This window comes from Lithobates pipiens, unplaced genomic scaffold (assembly GCF_037356315.1).
Source record: "Lithobates pipiens isolate NorthernLeopardFrog02 unplaced genomic scaffold, aLitPip1_a1.2 Scaffold_23, whole genome shotgun sequence".
Classification (NCBI taxonomy): Eukaryota; Metazoa; Chordata; class Amphibia; order Anura; family Ranidae; genus Lithobates; species Lithobates pipiens.
The window spans coordinates 280,117,811-280,141,623 of NW_027507785.1; the positions used below are offsets into that span (position 1 = coordinate 280,117,811).

A 23,813-nucleotide genomic window follows, 5' to 3' on the forward strand; every position below is an offset into this window, starting at 1 on the left:
GGTGCAGAAAGGATATACCGAGGCTTTTTTTTGGGCCTAAAGCCAGCCATAGACTGTTCAAATCTTGGCTGGTTCAGCAGGGACCAGCGGAGATTTAACCCATGTATGGACAGGCTGAATGTGCCCAAGTTGACCAATCAATTCTAAATGCATTTATTGCCAGCAGCCACTAGCCCTAATTGCTGTGTTCTCCTAGCAGGGATCGGCCCTCCCACCGGGAGAACACAATGGCTCAGTGGGAGGGATTCCACCATTTTTTTACAGTAAGAACTATGTGCTGTTCTGCTTGGTTTTGAATGGAAGTTCTGATGTGGGGAAGTAACTATCATCTGGGGAAGGATTAAACAGTACAAATCTAGGATAAAGTGTGCTGATCAACCCTGTGCTGGGAAAAGCAATATTAAGACCTATACTATACCAGGTCCCATTAAAGAAGGTAATGCATTAGGCAGCTGGAGTCTGCTGATCGACTTCTGTACAACTGCCCTGTCAGATTTCCACCACTCGATTAGCTATAGCTGGCAGCACTGATCAGTGTATTCTGACAGACGGTGGGGAAGCCTCCTCGCTTTCAGAATATAATAGCCCAGCGGGGAGATTTCCCCATCCACATTGAATGTGTGGATAGAGGAATCATGTCACTTTTTTTCATTCAGTTCACTAGTTAAACTAAAAAAATGATCCATTTATGGGCTGCTTTATTACTGTGATCCCATTGCCATGGGTTGAGCTTGTTTGCAAATCTAAAAATTAGGTCTGTGGCTTTAAACGGTTTTGTAATCCACGTGTTGATGAGGACTGTTTTTTATTTATTTATTTCTTTTAGATGGTTTTTACAAGATAGTTTAAATACATAACTAAGCTTTGAATTTAGGGATGTGGAAATGAAAGAATAATTCCTTGATTAATCGATTCATTTTTTTGATCGATCAAAATTCTTTTGATCGGTACTCGCTTCTCTGCCGGCTTCCAGGGCTTCAGGGAGTGCCGTCGGAGATCCGGTGACATCACTGGACAACCCCCCCCCCCCCCCCCCTTTCCCCAAGTGCCTCCGTCTGCTAATAAAGGGAAGGGAGGAGGAGTCTGGTGACATCGAAGTTCTGATGTAACGTGTACGGGGTAGGAGCTACGCATGACGTCACCTGCTGCTGCTCTACGGAACTAACATGATTGTCGGCTTTACATGCTGTGTTTTTATCATCTTGATGTGAGTAGTTTTGTGTTTTGAACACAAAAATGAAATCTTATACTAAGCGGTGAGCACTTAGATCTTTTCTTTCTACCCATGACCTGGCGTCCTTGCTGAGATCTAAGGAGACGTGAGAGAAGTTTATGGTCCGTGTTAACCCTTTTGATACCCGCTTACATGACCACCTATTTACACAGGGGTCCATGCCATAAGGTGAGAGTGATTAGTTAGACCGGAGGTGGAGGGACTGTCACGCTACTGTGGAAAAAAAAATTACTTTAAAAATACATTTAAAACTTATTTGTGTGAACTGTGAAGTTAAGTCATGGATTGTGGAAACTAACTAGTGTTGGTTGATTGTATATAGTGTATACCACATTTACTACTGACTAATGCAGAGTTGCAATGCAAGGAGATCAGCTAAAAGTATTTGGGTCTGCATGTGCGTTATAATTGAAATTTAGTCGATTTTAATTCATTTAAAAAAATCAATTAATCGAACGCGAAAATTTTAATCAGTAACAGCCTTATCTGAATTCCATCTTAAAGTGGTTGTAAAGGCTCCTTGTTTTTTTGGTATACTTAACTCCTTTTGTGCAGTTGGTTTTGCACAGAGCAGCCTGGATCCTCTTCTCGGGTCCCTCTTCAGTGCTTCTAGCCCCTCCCTCCTTTGAGTGCTTCTTACCCAGCAGCTTGCTACAGGGTGCACCCAAACCAACTCCGTGTATACATTCAAACACGGTGCCCCAACCTGGCCCCCGTCCTCTCTTTCACTTGATTGACTGACTTTGACAGCCGCGGGAGCCAGTGGCGCTGCTGCTCTGCCTCAGCCAATCAGACGGCGTGTCCAGGATGGCTGAGGTGATCGTAGACATCGCTGGAGAGAGAAGAGGCTCAGGTATATAATTAGGGGGGTGCTGGGGAGGCTGCTACACACAGAAGGTTTTTTTGCATAGATGCATTAAGATAAAAAAACCTTCTGCCTTACAACTCTTTTTTAAAGAGGAACTTTGCCTTTAAAGGGGAAGCTCTGATTGTTTGCATCCTCCTCCCTCCAGTGCCACATCTGGCACTTTTGACAGGTACCTGCTACCACTTCCGTATAGATCACCGCGGCTATCTGAGTGGAAGTTCGGCCCCCTCCATTTCCCTGCAAACTGTGGCGCCATTAACAAAGTAGGAAACTGGCTGTGAAGGCTGCCGGTTTACCTTACTTAAGATGCTGGCACCTGGACCCGAAACCGATTGAAGAATCGACTTGGGTGAGGACATTGATGGATCACTGGACTTGTGAGTGTCCTTTTATATTACATGTCAGCGGCTATAGTACTTGTAGCTGCTGGCTTTTAATTTTTTTTGGGGGGACAGAGACTGGAGCTCCTCTTTAAGGCCCCTTTCACACTGGGGCGGTGCGGGCTTCGGCGGGAAAGCGCCACTATTTTTAGCGGCGTTTTAGCGGCGGTCTGCGGGCGCTAGCGGGGTGGTTTTAACCCCCGCTAGCGGCTGAAAAAGGGTTAAAACCGCCCGCATAGCGCCGCTGCAGCGGCGCTATGCCGGCGGTATTGCCGCGCTGTCCCATTGATTTCAATGGGTAGGAGCGGTGAATACACCGCTCCTTCACCGCTCCAAAGATGCGGCTAGCAGGACTTTTTTCACTGTCCTGCCAGCGCACCGCTCCAGTGTGAAAGCCCTCTGGCTTTCACACTGGAGTGAAAGGGGCCGGTTTTTTTCAGGCGCTACACAGGCGCTATTTTTAGCGCTGTAACGCCTGAATACCGCCCCAGTGTGAAAGCAGCCTAAGTACTTTCAGTGTTAGCATTTGAAAGTTGGTGGGCTATATTGGGTAGCAAGTTAACAATTTTGTCCTTAAAATTGATTTTTTGAAAGAAAAAATGGATATCGCCGTTTTGTTGTGTATGGAGCCTCATAGCCACAGACAAGTCAAGGGGCCCATTCTGACCCATGTCCATAGCCAGAAATGCCACTATGGCCATGTGGGCAGCAGAACTGACATTGGGGCAATGCATGTAGGTGACTGGGTCTGATTACTCATTTTCTTTTATTAATTTTCTGAATATTCTTTTACATCATGTGGATGGCCGGATGTGTGTGCATCACTTACTTTTGCTGTTTTTGCAGCAAAAGGACACCTACCCGCTTTAGCCCCGGAAGATTTTTTTCCCCCCTTCCTGACCAGCACTTTTTGCGATAGTGCACTGCGTCACTTTAACTGACAGTTGCATGGCTTTGTGACGTTACACCAAAACAAAATTGACGTCCTGACTGCATTAGATGGGGCTTAAAAGAGAAGTATGGACTTTATTTTCTTTTTTTTTTTAGATTCATACTTAGGTGGGTGCAGGATCTGTCCTCTGCCGGCTCTAACACTGAGAACTGAGTGAGCTAATAACACAGATCGCTCGGTTCTCACAGCTCCCTGGACAGAGAGCTGCTGACTGTCAGTCCAGCAGCTCTCTGCTCTGCCCCCACCACGCTCACTGGAGCGCTGGGCTGTGGAGGGGGCAGGAGCGGCTGGCTCAAGCTCTTAGCGGCTTGCTGACAGGCTGAACTGGGTGCGGGTTCAGGCTTGTGGGTGGATCCCAACTTCATTGTCGCGATCTTGCCCGAGTGTGGTCCAACTTCTGTGATATCAGCGGACTTCAGCCTGCTGTGTGCTGAAAACTGATCACAGGAGTGCAAAACGAACTGCACTCCTGTGATCCATAGGAGAAGTGCAGCCAAACAAGCTTTGGCTGTACTTCTCCTTTTAATAGGTTGGATAAGTTGCCCATTGTCATATTGAAATGTCTGGTTCATTTTTTGAGTAGTAAAATATTGCTGTCGGTTCTTTAGTTCAGTAGCAGTAACGGCTACGCAGTTTGTAATCTGATTAACATGAAGACATGTTTATTTATTTTAGGTATTCTTTTCACACAAACCTTCTAGTCCTTCCTGATATATGTATATACATTAATTTGGATTTGACTAGCTTTTACATTTAAATGAATCTTATTTTCATGGAAATCTATTCCAGGGTATAGAAGACAAAAGATCCGATTGAGGGGCTAAAACCTGTTTGCAGGTGCAGGGCTGCTTACAAAACAAAGCTGGCATTGCAGAGTATATTGACAGATCACATCTCCACTCCAGTCGGTTTTGAAGAGGCTTTATACACAATGAATACAATGTAGATTTTTTGATCATTGCATGGCAGAATTCAGAATAGTCACTCCTAGCTCAGGACTAAGGCCTTGTTCATACAGGCTACAAGCCTAGTACACATGGGCCAAATGTATGGCAGCCAGTACACATGGGCCAAATGTATGGCAGCCGGTCAGACAGAAGTCAGCTGAGCATGCTTGAAAACCAGCAGCCGCTCGGTTCCCAATCAGCGCTCTCAACCAACGTCTGAGAGCATTGACCGGAGTGTTCTGGTGGGGGGGTCTCAATAGAACAGCAGGTAAGATCAGATTGTTAGTACAGCGGCTCCGACCTAGTGGTACGTACTAGGCTTAAAGTTTGCCATACATGGTCAAATTTCGAAAGAATTTTCTTTTGAAAAGCAGACATTTTGCGCGTTTTTGTGATCCAATGGTGCCACCATTGATTTTTGAAAATTCAACCAACCAAGCCTTCAAGTTCATCTTCTGTTGCTACAGAAAAGAATGGCTGGGAATCTTCTTTTCTTTTTGGGAATTTTTGTTTCCTGCACATGCGCATCTCTATTTTGATTTACATTGCTTGCATGATTTTCCCATCATTGATTTATTAGTTTTTAAAAAAAAAATTCAACAAGCTCGATTACTCAAATTCGATGGCCGCATGAAAATCGGCTGCTGCTGCAGCCCACTAATGGTGCGAAATTCAAATGAAAATTCTTAGATATGATTTTCTAAAGAAAATTCTTTCGAAATTCAACCTATGTATGGCTTGCCTAAGAGTATACGGTATAATGGTAATATGCAGATCATTTGCAAAGAATTCACCAGGCTTCAAGCAGCTTTGTTGATGTCTTGAAAGAATATTAGGTTCCAGTTTGAGGATGTTAAACACAGATTTTAATGGGAGTACTAAGTATCATTTTAAACAAGCAAATAGCAGGATTCATTAGTGTTAAAGCCTGCTAGCATTTTGACATTTGAGCTGAAACATGCTTTACGAAGCCTGCTGTAGACATTGCTTTTGCAAAAGCTAAGGCCCTAAGCTGTATACTGTATTTTGTAATTTTAGTAAAATATAAGTCAGACACTGAAATAGTTAAGTGTACTCTCATAGGTCCTTCTGTTTCAGCCAGAGTTGGTTGGAGATTGCCAAGTATGACGTATTTGTATGTTAGAGCAGGGATATGCAATTAGCGGACCTCCAGTTGTTGCAGAACTGCAAGACTCGGACAGCCACAAGCATCACACGCAGAGGTGTGATGGGATTTGTAGTTTTGCAACAGCTGGAGGTCCGCTAATTGCATATGCCTGTTATAGAGTCTATACTCTGTAGACCATAATATGCCAACGTTCACTTAGATCTTATTATAGCCTTCACCTCTGTGATTTAGTCTCTAAGTTATGACTTTTTTTTTTTTTTTTTTGAACATCCACAGCACAGGCTGCAAAAATTTACAGGGTTTTCCATAGACCAATGGTTCTCAACCTGGGGGTTGGGATACCCTCGGTGGTCGAATGCCGATTTGTCAGGGGTCACCAAATCCTGGGCTGTTCCTGAAGCCCATCCTTCTCCCGCAGACTTTTTGCATCCGCCCAGCAGGGCTATCCCTGGAGCTAGTGGCTGCCCAGCAGGGCTTTCCCTTGTGCCCGTGGCCATCCACTCAGCCTCTTCGCAGCCACCCATTCAGTTCATGGCATGGCTGGGGGGCAGAGACTAGAGGTCAGCTGACTGGTGAGGAATGTGAAGTGGGAGGGGCTGGAGGAGACCCAATCTCCTGATTTTGGCATAGGTGTCACTGCTACGAGACACCACAAAGCCAGAGACACAGTGAGTTAGACTACCTGTGATTATATTCGCCATTTAAATTTCCCACTACAGTTCTCAGATAAGCAGATGACCTTAATCAAGAGCAACTTAGTTGGCTGATCAGAACTCCCACCAGCACTGCCACTGATCCCACCCCCTACCAGCACTGGCACTCATCCCAACTCCCCACCAGCACTGGCACTCATGCCCCCCCCCCCCCCCCAAATCCCACCAAGGAGTAAGGGAAGGAATAAAAATGGATAATACATGGAAGGGAGAGGAAAAGAGGGGCAGGAACAAAGAAAAGGGGAGAGAAAGAATAAGAGAATGAATAAGAAACACGGCTAGAGAGAGGGATGGGAGGAAAAAAAAGGAAAATGGCATAGAGAGCGATAAAAGGGAAAGAAAGGAGAACAAATAGAAGAGGTGGTACATCCTAAAATGTACCATAAGGGGTTTTAATACTGTACAAGTGGAAGGGACTCAGGGGAGCGCTAAATGTCCGCGGGTTAGGGGTGCAAATTTCTTGTCTTGCCTTGGGTGCTGACAACCCACGCTAGGAAAGGAATTTTACTATTAGGGGTCCCCACAACTTGGGAAATTTTTATCAAGGGTTCATGGCACAAAGGAAGGTTGAGAACCACTGGCATAGACAAAGTTTTAGGGGCCCTATAGAGCCTCCTTTCTTTTGTATGTGTTGGTCCTTTGGTGCACATATTTTTATGTTTCAAGTGTAGCGGTTTCATATAAGGGGCATTTTCATTGTAGGAGTTGTGTGAACTCCAAGCAAAAAATTTTTGCATTTTGGCTAGGGTGTTGAAGGGTTAGAACCGCTGTGGGGCTCTTACTGCTATTAGTGTCCACTCTGGGGAGAGTCACTCACGCTTCCTGTCATATTAGCAGGAAAGAAAATGAAGGGACCCCCCCTTCACCCCACACTATCTTAGACCAGGGGGCATGACAGGTAGTGAGTGAAACTTTTCCTGTCCTGCTGCACAGTGCAGTGTGGGGGAGCTGTAGGAAGTAACCAGTACTTCCAGGTATGGAGGAGCATGTTCCATGTGACAGACCTGGGCCAATCAGTGCTGTCAGAACAGGAATCCACAGCCCAGGTCCAACACTCCAACAATATTAGCAATATTAACAATATTGGCTTACACAGGACTTCCCCATTTTCCCAGTCTCTGAATGTTATCCTCTTCTAAAGTAATTAAAATCTAATTTTATGTTCTGCTTTTAGAATGTTCCCTGAGAATGTATGGATCATCACTGACCAGATTTGCATTTAAAGCAAGTGACATTAATATAGACATAAAGTTTCCTCCAAAGGTATGTATAGCGAAAGACAATCTTCTGAATCATATAAGATTATTTTAAAGTGTACCTGTCACACATACACATATGAAGCATTAACTGCATGGAACAGACCAATGATTCAAGAGAGGCAGCCTGTCATCTCGCTGACAACTTTTCTTTTGCAAATGCACAAATACAGTACTGATCGTTGAACATCAGATATTCCTGGCAGAAAAGTATAGCACTTGTTATACAGACCATTCTCGCGTTTTAATTTCTGCCAGGAATATCTAATGTTCATACATCTGTACTGTGTGCAAATACCCTTACTGTGTCCCCATTATGGAGAATATCTGTAATAGATATGAGCAATGGTAAAACCACCATTCTTTGTAATTTATTTTAAATATGATATACTGTATTTATCGGCATATAACACACGCCGGCGTATAACACGCACCCCAATTTTAAGAGGGAAGTTTCGGGGAAAAAAAAAATATATTTTTTTTGTGTGCCCATCTGTAGCCGTTTCTGTGCATATCTGCAGCCTGTTCTGCGCTCATCTGCCCCCTCAGTGCAGCTTACCATCTCTCATAGGAAATCACCGAGCCGCCATCTGTTTCCTCGGCTCTCAGTCGGCAGTCACATACACCTCCTGTGATAGACAGAACACTGGTCCAATGCCGATGGTGGAGGCGGGACTGTGTGTGTGATGTGCGAGCCCAGAGGAGATGACGGCTCAGTGATTTCCGGCGGCACGCATTCCCCTACAAGGTACGCTGTTGGCGTATAACACGCACCCGCGAATTTTTTTCCTTCCTATTTTCAGGTGAAAAAGGTGCGTGTTATATGCCGATTAAATATGGTACTTGTATGTCATTCAAGAACACTGTATAATATTATTGTGTCCATTTTAGATGAACCAGCCAGATGTTTTAATCCAGGCTCTTGAGATTCTGAAGAACAGCTGTAAGTTGTTATCATTTATTTTGTTCTAAACACTTATTTTTAACTTTTTTTTATTATAATTTTGTTAATTGTTTGCATTTTACCAAATTCTGTATGTGCTATTAATTACGGTATATTGGCTAATCGCAAAAGCATATAAGCAAACTGGTTCTGGTTAAAGAAGAAGAAGTGGAAGGATTAGCTAAAAAAAATGAAATTTTAAATGAACATACCTAAGAAAGAAGATAAACATTGGCATGAGTTGATATTTTAAAGTATCTCAAAGTAATTCTTCACTTTGGCCATATTAAGTAAGGGGTACACTGCACACCAGAAACGATGAAGTGCCTTCTTTTACCTTTACCAAAACTTCCTGTTGCTTTGAACCTCTGCAGTAGTCCCAGGAAGCCTCTTCAGTATTTGACACGTATAATATAATATAATATAATATAATATGCCTCCCACAATTCAGTGCTCAGAGTGCATCACGGACATCGGCTGACATCACGGAGCCATTGCAGGATCTGGAAGGATCCTGACTTTATTGTCGGGATCCATTCAGCTGCCTTATTGCCAGCTGGCTCAGCCGCCAGTGACCGCTAGAGTGGAGAGTGATGGCCGGTGATCACTTTTCCCTGTTTTTCCCTGTTCAGGGAAGACTGATAGCTGAGTGTTGAGCAGTCTCGTGAGCGCTTATATATATATATATATATATATATATATATATATATATATATATATATATCTCATTAGACAATCTCTTTTTCCGCCGGACAAAAATTTGAGAGCAGGATCTCAAATTTTCAGACCAAAAAAAAAAAACGATCAGGCTTTTTCCAATCGTTTGGAGAGAATTCCGATCGGACAAAGTGCCACGCCTGCTCATATCAAATTACGTGATTACGTGACCAAAGCTATTGGCTAGTAGCCTCAATGTAGTCCCGTCGTAACGAACGTCATCACGTTCCGAACGATTGGATTCTCCGACAACTTTGTCCGACCGTGTGTATGCAACACCAGTTTAGGAGAAAATCCGTTGGGGGGGGGGGGGGGGGGGCGGAATCAGACGTGTGTACAGGGCATTAGAGCCAGCTGGGACCGCTGCATCATCACATCGATGTTGCAGCCATAGAGATGAATACACTATATATGTGTATTTTTCTTCTTTCCTATACTTCTTCTTTAACTCTTGTTATGTAGGGATTTCAATGGAAACTCGCAGCAGGGAGTGTGCTAAAGGTAAGTATGGCACGTAGAGGTACCGGTACCCGCTTTTCAGCTTTTCTGTTACTTTGCCTAGTCTAGGCAAAGTGCTGGTTCACTTTTTACACTAGGAAGCACTAAGATTTTAATCCATTTTGATGGATAATTCTCTCTCTTCTCCCCCCTCCATCCTCCTTCTTGTTCTCCAGCTCGATATATTGATGTTGAGTCGGATTTCCATGCAAAGATTCCTGTTGTATTTTGCAAGGATGAAAATAGGTAAGATACCTTTATCAATTCTTTTATAATGGAGAGTATTTTGTTGTATAGAAATCTATACTAAAAGGAACGTGATGGTTGCCATTGCCGACCTCCCTTTCTGAATATGTTTGTCATGTGGCTGTCTCCAACTTCAGTTCTTTGATTTTCTGACCTGGTATAGCAAGTAAAGACTCTGCTTATCTGCATATGTGTTCTGGATCAGTGATTCAAGAACACTATAGCTTGGAGAGGAATGTTTTTATTGCTGTTTGTGTATCTGCTGGGGAGAATTACTTTTGACATGGTGACTATTCTCAGTTTAAGTGATGATAAAGCCAACAATTTACAGTTGTCACTAAGGAAGGAAGGGAATTTTCCAAGAGGAACAAATGTTCTTGTGATAATTGCCTAAAGCTGGGTACATACGAGAAGGTTTTATTTATTTTTTATTTCAACCCAGCAGGCTGAGCGAAAGAGATCGATGTTAGTGTGGCGATCTCCCCCCTGTGCTATCATATTCTGACATGGTGCTCACAGTCATTGGCTGCGTGAGCTGATTGAACACGGCTCCAATGCTGGCTAATCCAACATGACCCATTGGCAGAAGCCAGTCCTGAGACCAGCTTCTCTCTAACTAAAAGCTGTACACATGGGCTGAAAGTCTTCCCATTCCAACAGACTGATTTCAGACGATTTTCAGTCAGTGTGTACAATAGCTTAAGAGGAAAATCTTGTAATACTTAAAGAAAAAAGAAAGGGGGTTGCAGGACTATACCCTGCTAGTACTGGACTTTAATGGCATGACATGAGACAGAAACTATTAGGATAAAAAATATATAATTTTTATTTTCAACAGTTTTAAAATTCAAAAGAAATGTAAAAAAAAATACACAACAGTATAAAAAGATCAAAAGATTGTACAGTGATATGATACAATAACCTTCTAACACCTTCTAATATGCTTATATTCTATAATCCTATAATCCTCCCAAGGGTCAACACGTTTTGCTGAATTGCATAGCTTCTTCAAGACCTATAGGCTGACTATCATCGTCTGCATAGTATAACGTGAATACAAATTAGTGTAAATGACGTTATTTTCACAATGTGTTCACAAATGTCTTGTAAGTTCAATACTTAATCATCATGACCCAATAGTACTTATAGCAGCACATGGCAGAACATTAGTGGCATTAAATATCAATATATATAAATATAATATAATACTTTCCTTAAGCCTAGGTTCACATATGTGTGATCTCAGGCATCGCATCTGATTCGCACCACAGGTGCCGATCACATGCGATGTCTGTGCAGTGTGATTTCAGCTATACATTTGTATGGCTGAACTCGCATTGGATTCGCATGAAAATAGTGCAGGCACTTTTTTTTTTCTTTTTTTTTTTCCCCCGCACTAGAATCAGATCACATGGGTGTTCTCACCCATGCGATCTGATTCATGTATGAGTTTACAGTTCGCACTGCGACCGTGAACCGATCTGGGGGTGTCATTACCAATGTATTGACACCCGCAGCGGTTCGCAGAGGGCAGTGTGAACTGCCTGCGGGAGAGATGCGATGCGGGGGAAACGGCGATGTAATCGCACTGGTTCCCACATCGCGCATATGTGAACCTAGGCTAAAGGTAGATACATACATACTTTTTTACTGCATAGCTTTTAATATTTGGCTCCCAGGATTTTCCCTTAGATGTATGTAGCTGTTAGCCTTTCTCCGGGTGTTTAAAATACTATGTACCAAATAGATTCTCATGGAGCTGAAGGAAAATATAGGTTTGGTAAGTATTAGTTTTAGTAGAAACTTTAAAATGACATAATGTGAAAAATGTCATGAGGTATGAATACTTTTTCAAGGCACTGTACAAACCCTTTAGCAGGTAAAACAACTCTTGTATATGCAATTCATGTTTTGTATTTAGCTTTGTACCTCATGTTTAGCTTTAATATTGCTGAATGTTATCTGCTGTGTGTTTTTATAAACCTATTAAATTTTTTTTTTTCTAGCGGGTTAACATGCAAAGTGAGTGCTGGAAATGACACAGCGTGCCTTACCACTGAATTACTGGCAGCTGTTGGCAGACTAGAGCCCACTCTCATTGCCTTGGTCATGGCGTTCCGCTATTGGGCCAGGGTAAGTAAATATTTTGATGCAATGTTTGGGTCATATTTGCTATTATATGATGAATATACAGTTTTTTCCCAAATAACTAGAACTACGGTCTATCGAGTTCAAACAACAGAAAAATAAATAAATACAGTAAAAATCCAACATCCACAGAGCCTGAGAGCCAGTTCACACAGGGGCAGCACGACTTGCAGCACGAACCTGCACACGACCTCAGCAGCAGCTTGCAAAATGACTTCTGTATAGAAGTCAATGCAAGTTGCCTGAAGTTGCCCCAAAAGTAGTACAGGAACCTTTTTCTAAGTCGGAGCAACTTGAGCCGCTCCTATAGGAACAGTTCCATAGTACAGAACAGGATCCGACTTGTCGGGCGGCTAAGTCGCCTGCCAAGTCGCCCCTGTGTGAGCCGGCTCTAAATCTGCTGCTGATTCAGAGGAAGGCATTAGACACTTATAAACCATGATGCAATTTAATTTAAATGGGGAAACAAAATCCTTCCTGACCCTTAAATGCAATACTGCCTGAATCAATAATCTACTGATATATATAGCTATTAATGTATAGTATATAAATAATATTTTTTGCATTTAGAAATACATTCAGCTTTATTTTAAAGCCATCTACAGTGCTAACTATGGCCAGTCCCTGTGGCAGATCATTGCACATTTTGACCGCTCTTACGATAAGTTTAGATGTACGGCAGAGGGGCTTCTTGCAGGCTTTTAGGAGGCAATCCTGCCACCTCCTAAATGCGTGTTTTTAATGGGATCACTGTGCCACAGCAATTGCAGTGCAGTCCCGTTGACCTCTCTTTGGGCAAGCTTTTCAGCCCCCATGGCCATTTGCTCTTTTTTGCTGGGATGTTGAGAGCCCTTACTGTAAAGTAGCCTTTCCATTTGTGGAGGTTAAATATCTTTTCATCCATGCACAGAGTGTCCACTTGGTTTTTGCAATGAACAACTTTGCATTGAGTTTAATATTAGAACCATTTGTTTATTAATGCATTTGATCACCTTGTTCCTTTATGGTGTGCCCTGTGTACAAAGATTGTAGTAAGCTAAATCGTATCTGCTTCACACCACTCTTTTGCCAAAATAATTGCGGGCTGCAGTGTTGCTGTATACTGACACTGAGCCCTGTTTCCTCTCAAAGCATTAACGCTCTGTGATGTTATTTAGAGCTATCTGGTTGCTTGATTACCCATTTTTTTTTTAAATGCATTGAATATGCTATACATTCCCTTTAAAGGATACTTTTTTTTTTTTTTTTTTTGTAGGAAAAAAAATGTGCATTTATAAATTTTTTTACACTTGAGCCTGCAGAGCATTGCTTCTACAGACCATGCCGAGAGCTCTCTGCCCGTATCTCTACGGGCACACAGCTATCCAGCTGAACAAACTGCCAGTGGACTACAAAGGTGTTAATCAGCACCCTGGTAGTTCACTGACAACCTCCAAGCCTTCTGCTGCAGTGGAAGACGGGACTTGTAGTTCACTCATTCACAGATTCCTGTGAATAGGGCCGCTGTTTGGGCTAAGCCCTGGACAGCCGTGCGTTTTTTTCAGTTATGACATCAGGTTTGAGGAGAGGTATTTCACCCACTGTCACAAGGGCGAAATTATAGAGCGCTGGGACTGATCCATAGTAACATGTTACACCCTAAATAACCTTAGCTTTTAGACCCCTTTCACGCTGGAAGCGTTTTTCAGGCGCTACAGTGCTAAAAATAGCGCCTGCATAGCGCTTGAAAAAAGCCTCAGCTGCAAACAAGGTCTGAAAGCCCGAGTGCTTTCACAGTGGGGTGCTGTGCTGGCAGGGCGTCACAAAAAGTCCTGCCAGCAGCTTCTTTGCAGCGGTGTAGGAGCGGTGAATACATCACTCCTACACTGCTCCTAGGCCGCTCCTCCACCGCTCCTGCCCATTGAAAATGGGGAAGCACAGTGATACCGCCAGCAAAGCACCACCGCAGCAGCATTTTGCGGGCAGGTTTAACACCTTTTCGGTTGCTAGCGGGGATTAAAACCGCCCTGCTAGCAGCTGAATGGCGTCGCTAAAACTCTGGTAAAGCGGCGCTAAAAAATAGCACCTCTTTACTGCTGACGCCCGGGGTGGCTCAGTGTGACAGGGGTCTTAAGGTCAACACAAGGGACTGACTGGGCTAGAGGTAATTACTAATTAAATAATGCTTACCTTGTTTATCTTTTCTAGCTGTGTCACATAGACTGCCAAGCAGAAGGGGGGGTCCCTTCTTACTCTTTTGCCCTAATGGTGGTATTTTTCCTCCAAAAAAGACAGCCACCAATCCTTCCAGCATATCTTGGATCCTGGGTAAGCCACCGTCAGAATGGATCTTTCCTTGTTGACTCTTCCTTTTTGATATTTTTATAAATTATGTACACAGTACTTTTATATTTTGTTTAGTGCATCTGCTATTAACAAACCTGCAATACTAGTATTGCATGTTGAGCATCAGCCCCTACATACTACTATTAATATAGTTACAGCCTCTGCAAATTTCCTTTTGGGGATTTCCCTTTAGTCTCTTGCAGCCCTTTACTGCTGTAGTCAACAGATAGCGAGACTGCGTGCAAATAAACGCACAGGGTTTAGGTTTTGTGAATTTGCTACCAGAACAATGTAATATTTTGGGCTGGAGATCTTCTTTAAACTACACATATTAAATGCTGCTAAAAGGCAAAGTAAGCCCATATCTGTATAGCCGGCACTCTCTAGGTCCACTTCTTGTCATTGCTGTCTGCCTCTCCTATGGATTGTTGCAGAAAATTTTGTGAATGCCCCGTCCAATCCTACACTTAGTGCTTGCACATCCTATCACCAGGCCTAACCAGGCACTGTAGGTAAGGGGAGCAGGCTAGTCCTATGCAAATACCAATACCAATGTACAAAAAGTCAGTATTTGCATAGGCTCTTCAGGCATGCTAAAGGTAAGATGTGGGGGTGGAGGGTGGGGGGGCTTCTGTATGTTCAGAGGGTTACTTTTCAGCAGTATGTGGCATATGCTAGAAGGACATTGTCAGGATAGTGATTCAAATATGTTTTTTGAGCCCACAAATTCCAGTCATAATAGCAAGAAGCTAATAGGATACTCGATTTAAAGTCCAATAAACTCTGATTACATCTAAACCCACCACCTAATGAAAAATCAATAACCATTAAGAAACCTTTCAATTTAATGTTCTATTTACCTGCTCTGTGCAGTGGTTTTGCACAGAGCAGCCTGGATCCTCCTCTTCTCAGGTCCCTGGCTGGAGCTCCTGTCCCCTCCCTCCTGTTGAGTGCCCGCAAAGCAGGCAGCTTGCTATGGGGGGGCCTCCCGAGCTGAGCTCCATCTATCCATTCAAACACAGCCGTGGTTCAGCCCCGTCCCCTCACTGACTGAGTTTGATTGACAACAGTGGGAGCCGATGTCGCCACTGTTGTGTCTCAGCCAATCAGGAGGGATAGTCCCATATGGTTTGAGGCGCTTGTGGACATTGCTGGATCGAGATGGGGCTCAGGTAAGTATTAGGGGGGCTGAGAGGGGCTGCTGCACACAGAAGGTTTTTTTATCATAATGTGAAGGATTCATCACAATAGAAAACTTTCTGCCTTTACAACCACTTTAAGCATGTGTAGGTACAGTTGTGCTTCATAGGTCAGCCATTGTTGCACTGGCAAACCTAAGCAGGACAACCACGTTACATTTATTCTGAGTCTTTCTGTCGTAAATGCCACAAAACATATGGAGATTTTTTACTTATGGTATATGCCTATGACAAAATCAGACCCTACTGGTCACATATCACTGAATTGAATTCACAGAATTGTAGCATACCCAACATATAGGTCTAGAATGGTGCCTTTTTTGGTACCTCTGTACACTATACTTCAGTTTGTGAATGAGCAGGAAGCCTCCGAGTGTTTCCTATTCATTCACCCGTGCAGCTGAGGCAGTAGAGAAAGGGACTGATAGATCTATGTCCCCAGTCAATTTCATCCCGGGGGGACATTGATGAACCTGTTCATTAAAATTATTTTAAAATTTCTTTTTGAGTGTCTGCTTTAGTAGATCAACTGGATTACATTATAGTTTAGCTCCCAGGGGCACAAAACAAATCAAAATTGTTAATAGGTTCTATTTGTAGATGGTTCTAGAAAAATATTTTCTGCTTTAGCATTAATTCTGTGCTGTTTTTAATGTGTCATTTGCACAGCTGTATAATATATATATATTTTTTTTAATTAATACCCTCTTGGGCAATAGATAGAAGGCTTTGAATCTAAGAGGTTGGACGATTACCATCTAAAGGGCATTTCTGAAGATGTATATGTGGAATGGGAATACCGGCCAGCCAGCAATGATAACAAGAACTCTTCAGGAATGGATGGGAGGGGGAGAACTGAGCAAAACCACAGGAGAGCAGCTGCATCAGAAGCAGAGAGCAGGAAAAACAAAGAGAAGATGGGAAAGGTGAGTCCCTTGACTCTCGGAAAAGAGAATTTATGTAAGGATGCTATTGTAAATTATGTTAGTCTTTGTAAGTGTGTCTGTTGGGTTAACATGACATCTGGGATACTTCAGATTTGTGTCCTTGTTAGAACGTGTCCTCCTCCTCCTCCAGTACTTTCCCTCCATCTGCTCTATGCTGTTTAATAGAAGGTCTATAAAAAAAATAAGGCAATTTAGGCTTGAGATATGCTGATTGGGACCAAAATAACTTTTGTTTAAAATTCTGTGCCATAAACCGTTGTAACCTAATCGACCTCTCACATATTTGTATCTTTTTGTAGACACGTAGCCCTGCATTTTTATGATTTCTGACTGATTTTTGTTTGGAAATGTTTTAAAACAACCTTACCTCTTGGGAAAACTGTTGCTTCCTGCCTTTACACGGTAGAAGCCTATGCTGGCAGAGCTGAGTAACAGCAGCACCCATCAAACTGTCTTTACGCAGACTGGTATTATAGAGAACAGGAGGAGGTGTGTGAGATCAGGTCTGTGTGAATTGCTGACAGTATCAGGGCTTTTCTCGTGCTTATTAGACTGCAAAGTCATGATTAAATACCCTGGTATAACTGGAGAAGGGAGCTCTAACTATGAATATAGTGCATATCTATTTATGGGTCTTTACTTTGGCTTTAAAGAAGGCATTTCCCATACCACACTGATGGACACAGCATACTGTTCAAGCATTCTGCCTAAGATAAAGAAAACGCTAAGCAGAAAGGAATTGTTTCTCCCTTTGTGGGCTTTACCCCTTTGCACAGGAATTGAGATCTTCATTTTACCATAGTACCCTAGTGGGTAGGACATTGTGGTTTTAAGTTTAGGTTTAGGTTCAAGAAGACTGTATATAGATTTTTTCTAAATTAACACAAAGCATTCTCTGATTGGATGAAGTGGAGAGGTGGGGCGTGGATGGATATCACACTTTCCACCTCATCCAATCAGAGAACACAGCATTGTCTACTTCAATGATTTTCAGCTTCTAAGGTCATTGGTCAGATACAATGTATTTACATATTTACATTGGTCAAGGCTGGACCAGTTCAACTATGGAAAAAATACACTGTGCTTGGAATTTTAGTTGGAAGTCACTATATGAATAATATAGCATTTTGGAGCTCCCAGTAAATGTTTACTTTAACGTATTTAAGGTATTAAAGATAAACTTACAGCAACCTGATCTTCTGTTTACAGTGCCGCTTGGTGCTTGAGCAGCCCCACCATGTATCCCTTGGGCAGCTATGGCTGGAGTTGCTGAGATTTTACACGCTGGAGTTTGCAATTGAAGAGTATGTGATTAGTGTGCGAGTACAAGGTCTTCTAAGTAGAGAGACTAAGAATTGGCCAAAGAGACGACTAGCCATCGAAGGTAAGATTTACATAGTGTAGATATTCTATTACTGTAATGAAGATATCTTTGGAAACAGGAGTAAATCATTCTTTAGTACACTGCTAATTTTCCAATTGAATTGGCAGAACACTAAACCATTACACTACTTTCCAAATGTCTTAAGTGACAAGAAACTGATCTAGCAAGTTGGAAAACTAATCAAGAGATGGATTCTGACTATTGAACCCTGAATCTTATTTTCAAGGTTCTGTATGTACACAATTTAAAAAAGTTTGTTATAATCAAGGGGAATTTACTTAGGGAAACCTTTGCCGTCAGTCTAAATGGGCTTTGTCATCTTTGCAAATAAGCTTAAAGCTACCTATTTGCCACTTTATTACTAGAGAGGCCAATTTCCCCATTTTTGGGGATAGACTCTGCCCGCAAGGGTAAGCCGTACCTTTCAGTGGAATTGTCCATATTGGTCACCAGATTTTTTCATTAAATCATTGAACAGTTAAAGGGTAGATGGGCCTTACCTTCAGGTAGCAGGGTTTATCTGGATTTTCTTTAGGAGTCTGGGTCATTTGTACAGTATTAATGCTCCTTGGATATGCAGTTTATTTTAATTTTTTATTTTTTTTTAACTCGAAGTACAGATCAACTTGTGGCTCCTGGTAGGCCAAGCCGCAGAGATCATAGCCGAGTGTACTCGGCTCCGCTCACAGTTATGTCCATCATAGGGCGGGACTGGGCGTAACACAGGGACTGGGCTTGACTGTGAACGGAGCCGAGTCTAGCAGAGTACACTTGGCTATGATCTCGGAGTCTCTCGGCTGCTCTCGGGTCCGCTCACAATCACGCCCAGTCCCGCCATTGGACCTGTGTTATGTCCATCATAGGGCTGGAGTGGGCGGGACTACAAGAGGAGCCGAGAGCCACCGAGTGCCGCCATGATACACAGGACATCCAGCTGCGCCATTTTTAAACTGGAAAGCTGCAATGACACTGGAGCAAGGCTACACTGACAAGTCTGCAGATGACACTGGGGCAAGGCTACACTGACAAAGCTACACTGACAAGGCTGCAATGACAAGGCTGCAAATGGACACTGATGAGGCTGCATTGATAGGCATTTTAAATGTAATATATATCTTTTTTTTTTTTTTTTTTTCTTAAAATTCACTCCTAAACTTGGTAAATATGTTATATTTTCTCTTCATACACAGTATATCCTGTGTATAAGACAGCGAGATATAGTAAACCTATAACTGAATTATCACGTTGGATGGACTTGCCATTTAATGTGCCTTTTTTTTTTTTTTTTCTTTCCTTCCTCAGATCCTTTTGCACTGAAGAGGAATGTTGCAAGGAGTCTTAACAGCCAGATGGTGTATGAGTATATTCTAGAGCGGTTCCGAGCAGCTTACAGATATTTTGCCTGTCCGCAAAGCAAAGCGAAGTACAAGTCCAAAGTGGATGATGAAAAGAACACCAGCCAGGAGATATCTACACCCGAAGATCAAGTTGCTAAAGGCAGCCTCCCTGAAGGGGAAATGGGCATAGACCAGGATGGAGAGGCAGCAGAAAGCTGCATTGGAGGGTTAGAGACAGAGGGGTGCGATCTAGACAAGGTCGTTGAGGCCATACAAAGACTATGTATAGATGGCGATGAGGCAGTTCATTCTACCTCTTCTCCAGATTCTTGTGAACTAGATATACTTCCTTTTTCAGAGACAGACCAGACATCTGCACTCTTGGAGGTTAAAGGGAACAAAAACTGTAATGGACAAAATTCTACAACTATTGAGGATTTACATGATACTACTGAAGTAACTTGTGCGTCAGAAGCAGTCTGTTCTCTGGACAAATCCTGCTCTGACAGCTGCACCTCTGCTACCTCGCACCATGACATGAAAAATGAAGGAAGCCTTAGTGAGGATGAGCTGTATTATGTTTTTGATAAGCTTATATTGACTTCTGGGAAGGTAAGGTTAAAAAGGTGCTGCTTTTCACAAGCTAACCTTTATGGACAAGTTGTTTTATCACAGCAGCTGATAGAGTTAATTGACTCATCATTGTGTGTAGCATTGCACTAACCAAATGCTGCAGGTCTCTTTTCTCCAGGCTAAGAGCCCATTTACAGCAGGCGGGTCCATTGCAGCATGTTTGACGCATGTTGCATTAAAGTGACTCCATCACCAGCTTAAAAAGTTGCAGGTGCAAATGCAGACAAATCAAGTACACCAGCTTTGTTGTAGTATACCCCAGGAGCATTGAAACCTGGGGATATCAGTTTTGCAATTCTTAACTACATCTAGCGTTTCCCCCCCCCCCCCCCCCTCATATTGCCATTTCACTGTGATGGTTGGCCCTACTTTTATGCTGAGATTAACATAGCGCACATTTGGTTAAGGGGCTCCTGAGGCACTGTTGTAGAAAACTGGATGATCACTTACAGATCAAAACTACAGCTTACAAATTCATTTCTGAACAGATTAAAAAATCAAATAGATCTTAGCACTGAACAATCAAACTGATTATATATGTAGCCATTTCCAGAAGCTGAGAGTAAGGTGAGGCAGCTGGCACTTATTTAGCATTATAGAAGGGAGCAAAGATTCATTTTAAGACTGCACAGTTACAATTCCAAACAGAATTTTCAGATTCCTGCATCAGCCCAATTGGGACTCGTACGCAGTAAAAGAGAAGTATGGACTTTCAAAATAACAAACATTTATACACACCTAGATGGATAGAGCATCAATCCGATGCTACATCTGTCCCTCGCCAGCTTTGCAGTGAGAAGTGACCAATTAAACACTGCTGATTGCTCAGTTCTCCTCTCCGCTCTGAGCAGTGACTGTTAGCCACCACTCTCTGCCCTGCCCTTCCAGCACTGGAGCGCTGGGCTGTGGAGGGAGTGAAAGCGGCTGGCTCAGGCTCTGAGTGGATTGCTGAGAGGCTGAGCTAGGTTGTCGGTCCGGCCATCTGGATCGGCTAAATAGTGTCATCCATCAGCTAAGTTTATCCCGCTGGCGGCTGAAAATGGATCACAGGAGTGCAGAACCAACTGCATTCCTGTGACCTACAGGAAAGGTACAACAAAAATGGCTTTGGCCATACTTTTCCTTTTAATCTTCCCTACATGTACAGGAATTAAGGTCTCTGTAAAATGTAACTGCTGGGACATCGAGCCCAAAACACTGCAGTGCAGCACAGATGCGTATAAAATTCCTTTTGTTCATTTAGCAGTCCCACCATGAACTACAGAAGACCTCATTTGAGGCAGAATTTGGTGAGAAGCTTTATCGAATGTTGTACTAAAGTGCATGTCTGGGCAAAAATAGAGCCTATATTTGGTACATATCAGCAGAAAATTACCCATTTCCTGACAGAAATCAAGTGAGCTCCTAACTTCATGTACACAGCTGACACTGCCTCTGCTGGACTGAAATTTCAAAAATGTTGTCAGCTCTGCCTGAGTCCTCCCCTGTGGCTTGGCCCTAGAGCAGGGATATGCAATTAGCGGACCTCCAGCTGTTGCAGAACTACAAGTCCCATGAAGCATAGCAAGACTCTGACAGCCACAAGCATGACACCCAGAGGCAGAGGCATGATGGGACTTGTAGTTTTGCAACAGCTGGAGGTCCGCTAATTGCTTATCCCTGCCCTAGAGGATAGCTCCCCTTACACTACGGGGATGAGGAGAGGGAGTGGTTATTTTCTAAAATATTTTAGCTTTCACAGTTATAATATTTAAAGAGTCTGTTTTAAAATTCTAGAAATTCAGTTTTAAAAGCCTAGTTGTGAATGAAAGAACTACCCTTGCAGTGGGGGCTCCTCTTGCACTGGAAGGGTCAAACGCTTTCTTTACCAGTAAAACACACTTATCTCATCCTTACTCTCCTGACAGCCAGGATGTATCTTCTCTCTCTGACACTCAGGCTTGTGGTCGGGCACTCAGCGTTCTTATTTCCAGTGCTGAACTGGTGGTCCTGCAATGTATATGATAATGCAATAGCTACTATCATCAGCCAGTGCACCAGAGAGAACTTGTTTGGAAACAGTTGTATAGCGGGAGTAGCCTGGGAGAACGAGGGATAAGATGAGTAAATGTGCTCTGTACTGGTACCCTTGGCAAAAACAAGCATTTAACACCGCAGAGGGGGGAGCCTCACTCAGGGGAATACTTTTTATATTTTATTTCCTTGGAGTTCAGCTTTAAAGTTTTTGTAGCTGTAAGAAGATGGCTTTGGTAAAAGAGATGACAGTCTAATAATGTGGTTCTAAAATTAAAGAAATTAAATCAGCCTGACAGATAAGATATTGCAAATGTTACAGATACTTTTTAAACAAGGATTTCCTATCTTCATAGCCTCCCACCATAGTCTGCAGCATCTGCAAACGTGATGGACACTCCAAGGATGACTGTCCTGAAGATTTCAAAAAGATTGATCTGAAGCCCCTTCCCCCTATGAACCTCAGATTCCGGGACATACTGGACAGAGTCTGCAAGAGGTGCTATGGTAGGGTGCTGATTGTTAAAGTCTTGCTAGGTTCTAGTTCAACCATAAGGTAGAGATGACAGAATATTGTAGAAATGTTAATTCAAGTATCCCTAGAATAGGGTGATTCCTATATTTCCTGCCAGTCTCTGCCCTAAGATTGCACAATATACTGAATGTAGGTGCTGAATTGGAAGATGATGGTCATAGCAGTCCAGCGTTCTGTAACCTATACCTATAGGCACCTGGAGTAAATCTTGCTACTGTAAATATTTATTGAAACTTGTGTAAGTAAAACATTTTGCAGATATAAAGTGCTGTCATAGCTTGCTAGCATTCAGTTAACCTGTACTCCATTTTAAAGCAGAATAATACATTTTTTTTTTTTTTTTTTTTTACTGTCAGTAGAAGAGGGGATTGCTGCTGCTAGGGGAGGAGTGAAGGGGGATAATATAGAACAGTGATGGCGAACCTTGGCACCCTAGATGTTTTAAAACGACATTTCCCATAATGCTCAACTACACTCCAGAGTGCATGAGCATCATGGGAAATGTAGTTCCAAAACATCTGGGGTGCCAAGGTTCACCATCACTGATATAGAATGCCACTTGAGTGACAGCTCTGAGTGTGCTGGGGCTGCTGACCTCACATCTAAAAATTAAATTAAAGTCATCAGTGGCCCTGACGGGGTGCAACAGTTGCCTCAATACAACAGCCGTTAGTGAAGATTTCTCTATCCATGCTGTATTTAGCCCACAAACTGAATAAGAGAAAACCAAAACATGTATGGCTAGCTCTATCCCTGCTAATTGCCATTCCACTGTCAAGTGAAACTACCTCCGTGGCCAGTAGGAGAACTGTGATTGGACAGTGAAATGTTGGCTAGCAAGCTTAGTGGGGAAGTTAATGAAAGTAATGCACAACCCAGTGAAATCAAAACGTGGGCAGGCATCTTGGGGTATCTCCTCTTTGGTAAAAGTTCTCCATTTTACAATAGGGTACAAGTTGTAACTTAATTTGGAACGCAAGCGAAAGATGCTTAAGTTGCAATGTTCAATTTTTGCCTCTGCTCTGTTTTTTCTTGTAGATGAACTGTCTCCGAGTCCTGCTGAGCAGCATAATCGGGAGCAGATCCTTATTTACCTGGAGAGGTTCATCCGCAAAGAATTCAATGGTGAGTATGGCTTTGACTAGGGATGGGCTGAGGCATGTTTGGATCGTAGTCCCAACCCACCTGAGCAATCCCACCAGGAACCCGTCACTGTAAAATGGCCAATCATAGGCAGCGTATGTGTTGCTGTGGGCCGGGAAATTCCTCACTGCCTATGATTGACAGTGTGCAATGTGGGCTTCCTGGCAGGATTTCTCAGGTGGGTTGGGACTATGATTGGTCCTCTTATGATTCATCCCCCCCTCCCTTCCTGGCCAGCTCTCATAAGAGAGAGCTGTGCATGATGC

At 42.9% G+C, this 23,813-nt stretch overlaps 1 protein-coding gene across 3 annotated transcripts in view; it reads left to right on the forward strand.

Moving 5' to 3' along the window:
- The window catches only part of TUT4 (terminal uridylyl transferase 4), a 90,200-nt gene that overhangs the window by 35,503 nt on the left and 30,884 nt on the right, over nucleotides 1–23,813 (forward strand). For all 3 annotated transcript variants that reach the window (XM_077453323.1, XM_077453324.1, XM_077453325.1), the window contains exons 6-15: nucleotides 7,398–7,486; nucleotides 8,371–8,422; nucleotides 9,814–9,883; nucleotides 11,890–12,016; nucleotides 14,219–14,338; nucleotides 16,275–16,481; nucleotides 17,712–17,886; nucleotides 19,189–19,835; nucleotides 22,226–22,376; nucleotides 23,443–23,529. In XM_077453323.1, coding sequence (XP_077309449.1) covers nucleotides 7,398–7,486; nucleotides 8,371–8,422; nucleotides 9,814–9,883; nucleotides 11,890–12,016; nucleotides 14,219–14,338; nucleotides 16,275–16,481; nucleotides 17,712–17,886; nucleotides 19,189–19,835; nucleotides 22,226–22,376; nucleotides 23,443–23,529 — 1,725 coding nt within the window. The remainder of the gene's footprint in view (nucleotides 1–7,397; nucleotides 7,487–8,370; nucleotides 8,423–9,813; nucleotides 9,884–11,889; nucleotides 12,017–14,218; nucleotides 14,339–16,274; nucleotides 16,482–17,711; nucleotides 17,887–19,188; nucleotides 19,836–22,225; nucleotides 22,377–23,442; nucleotides 23,530–23,813) is intronic.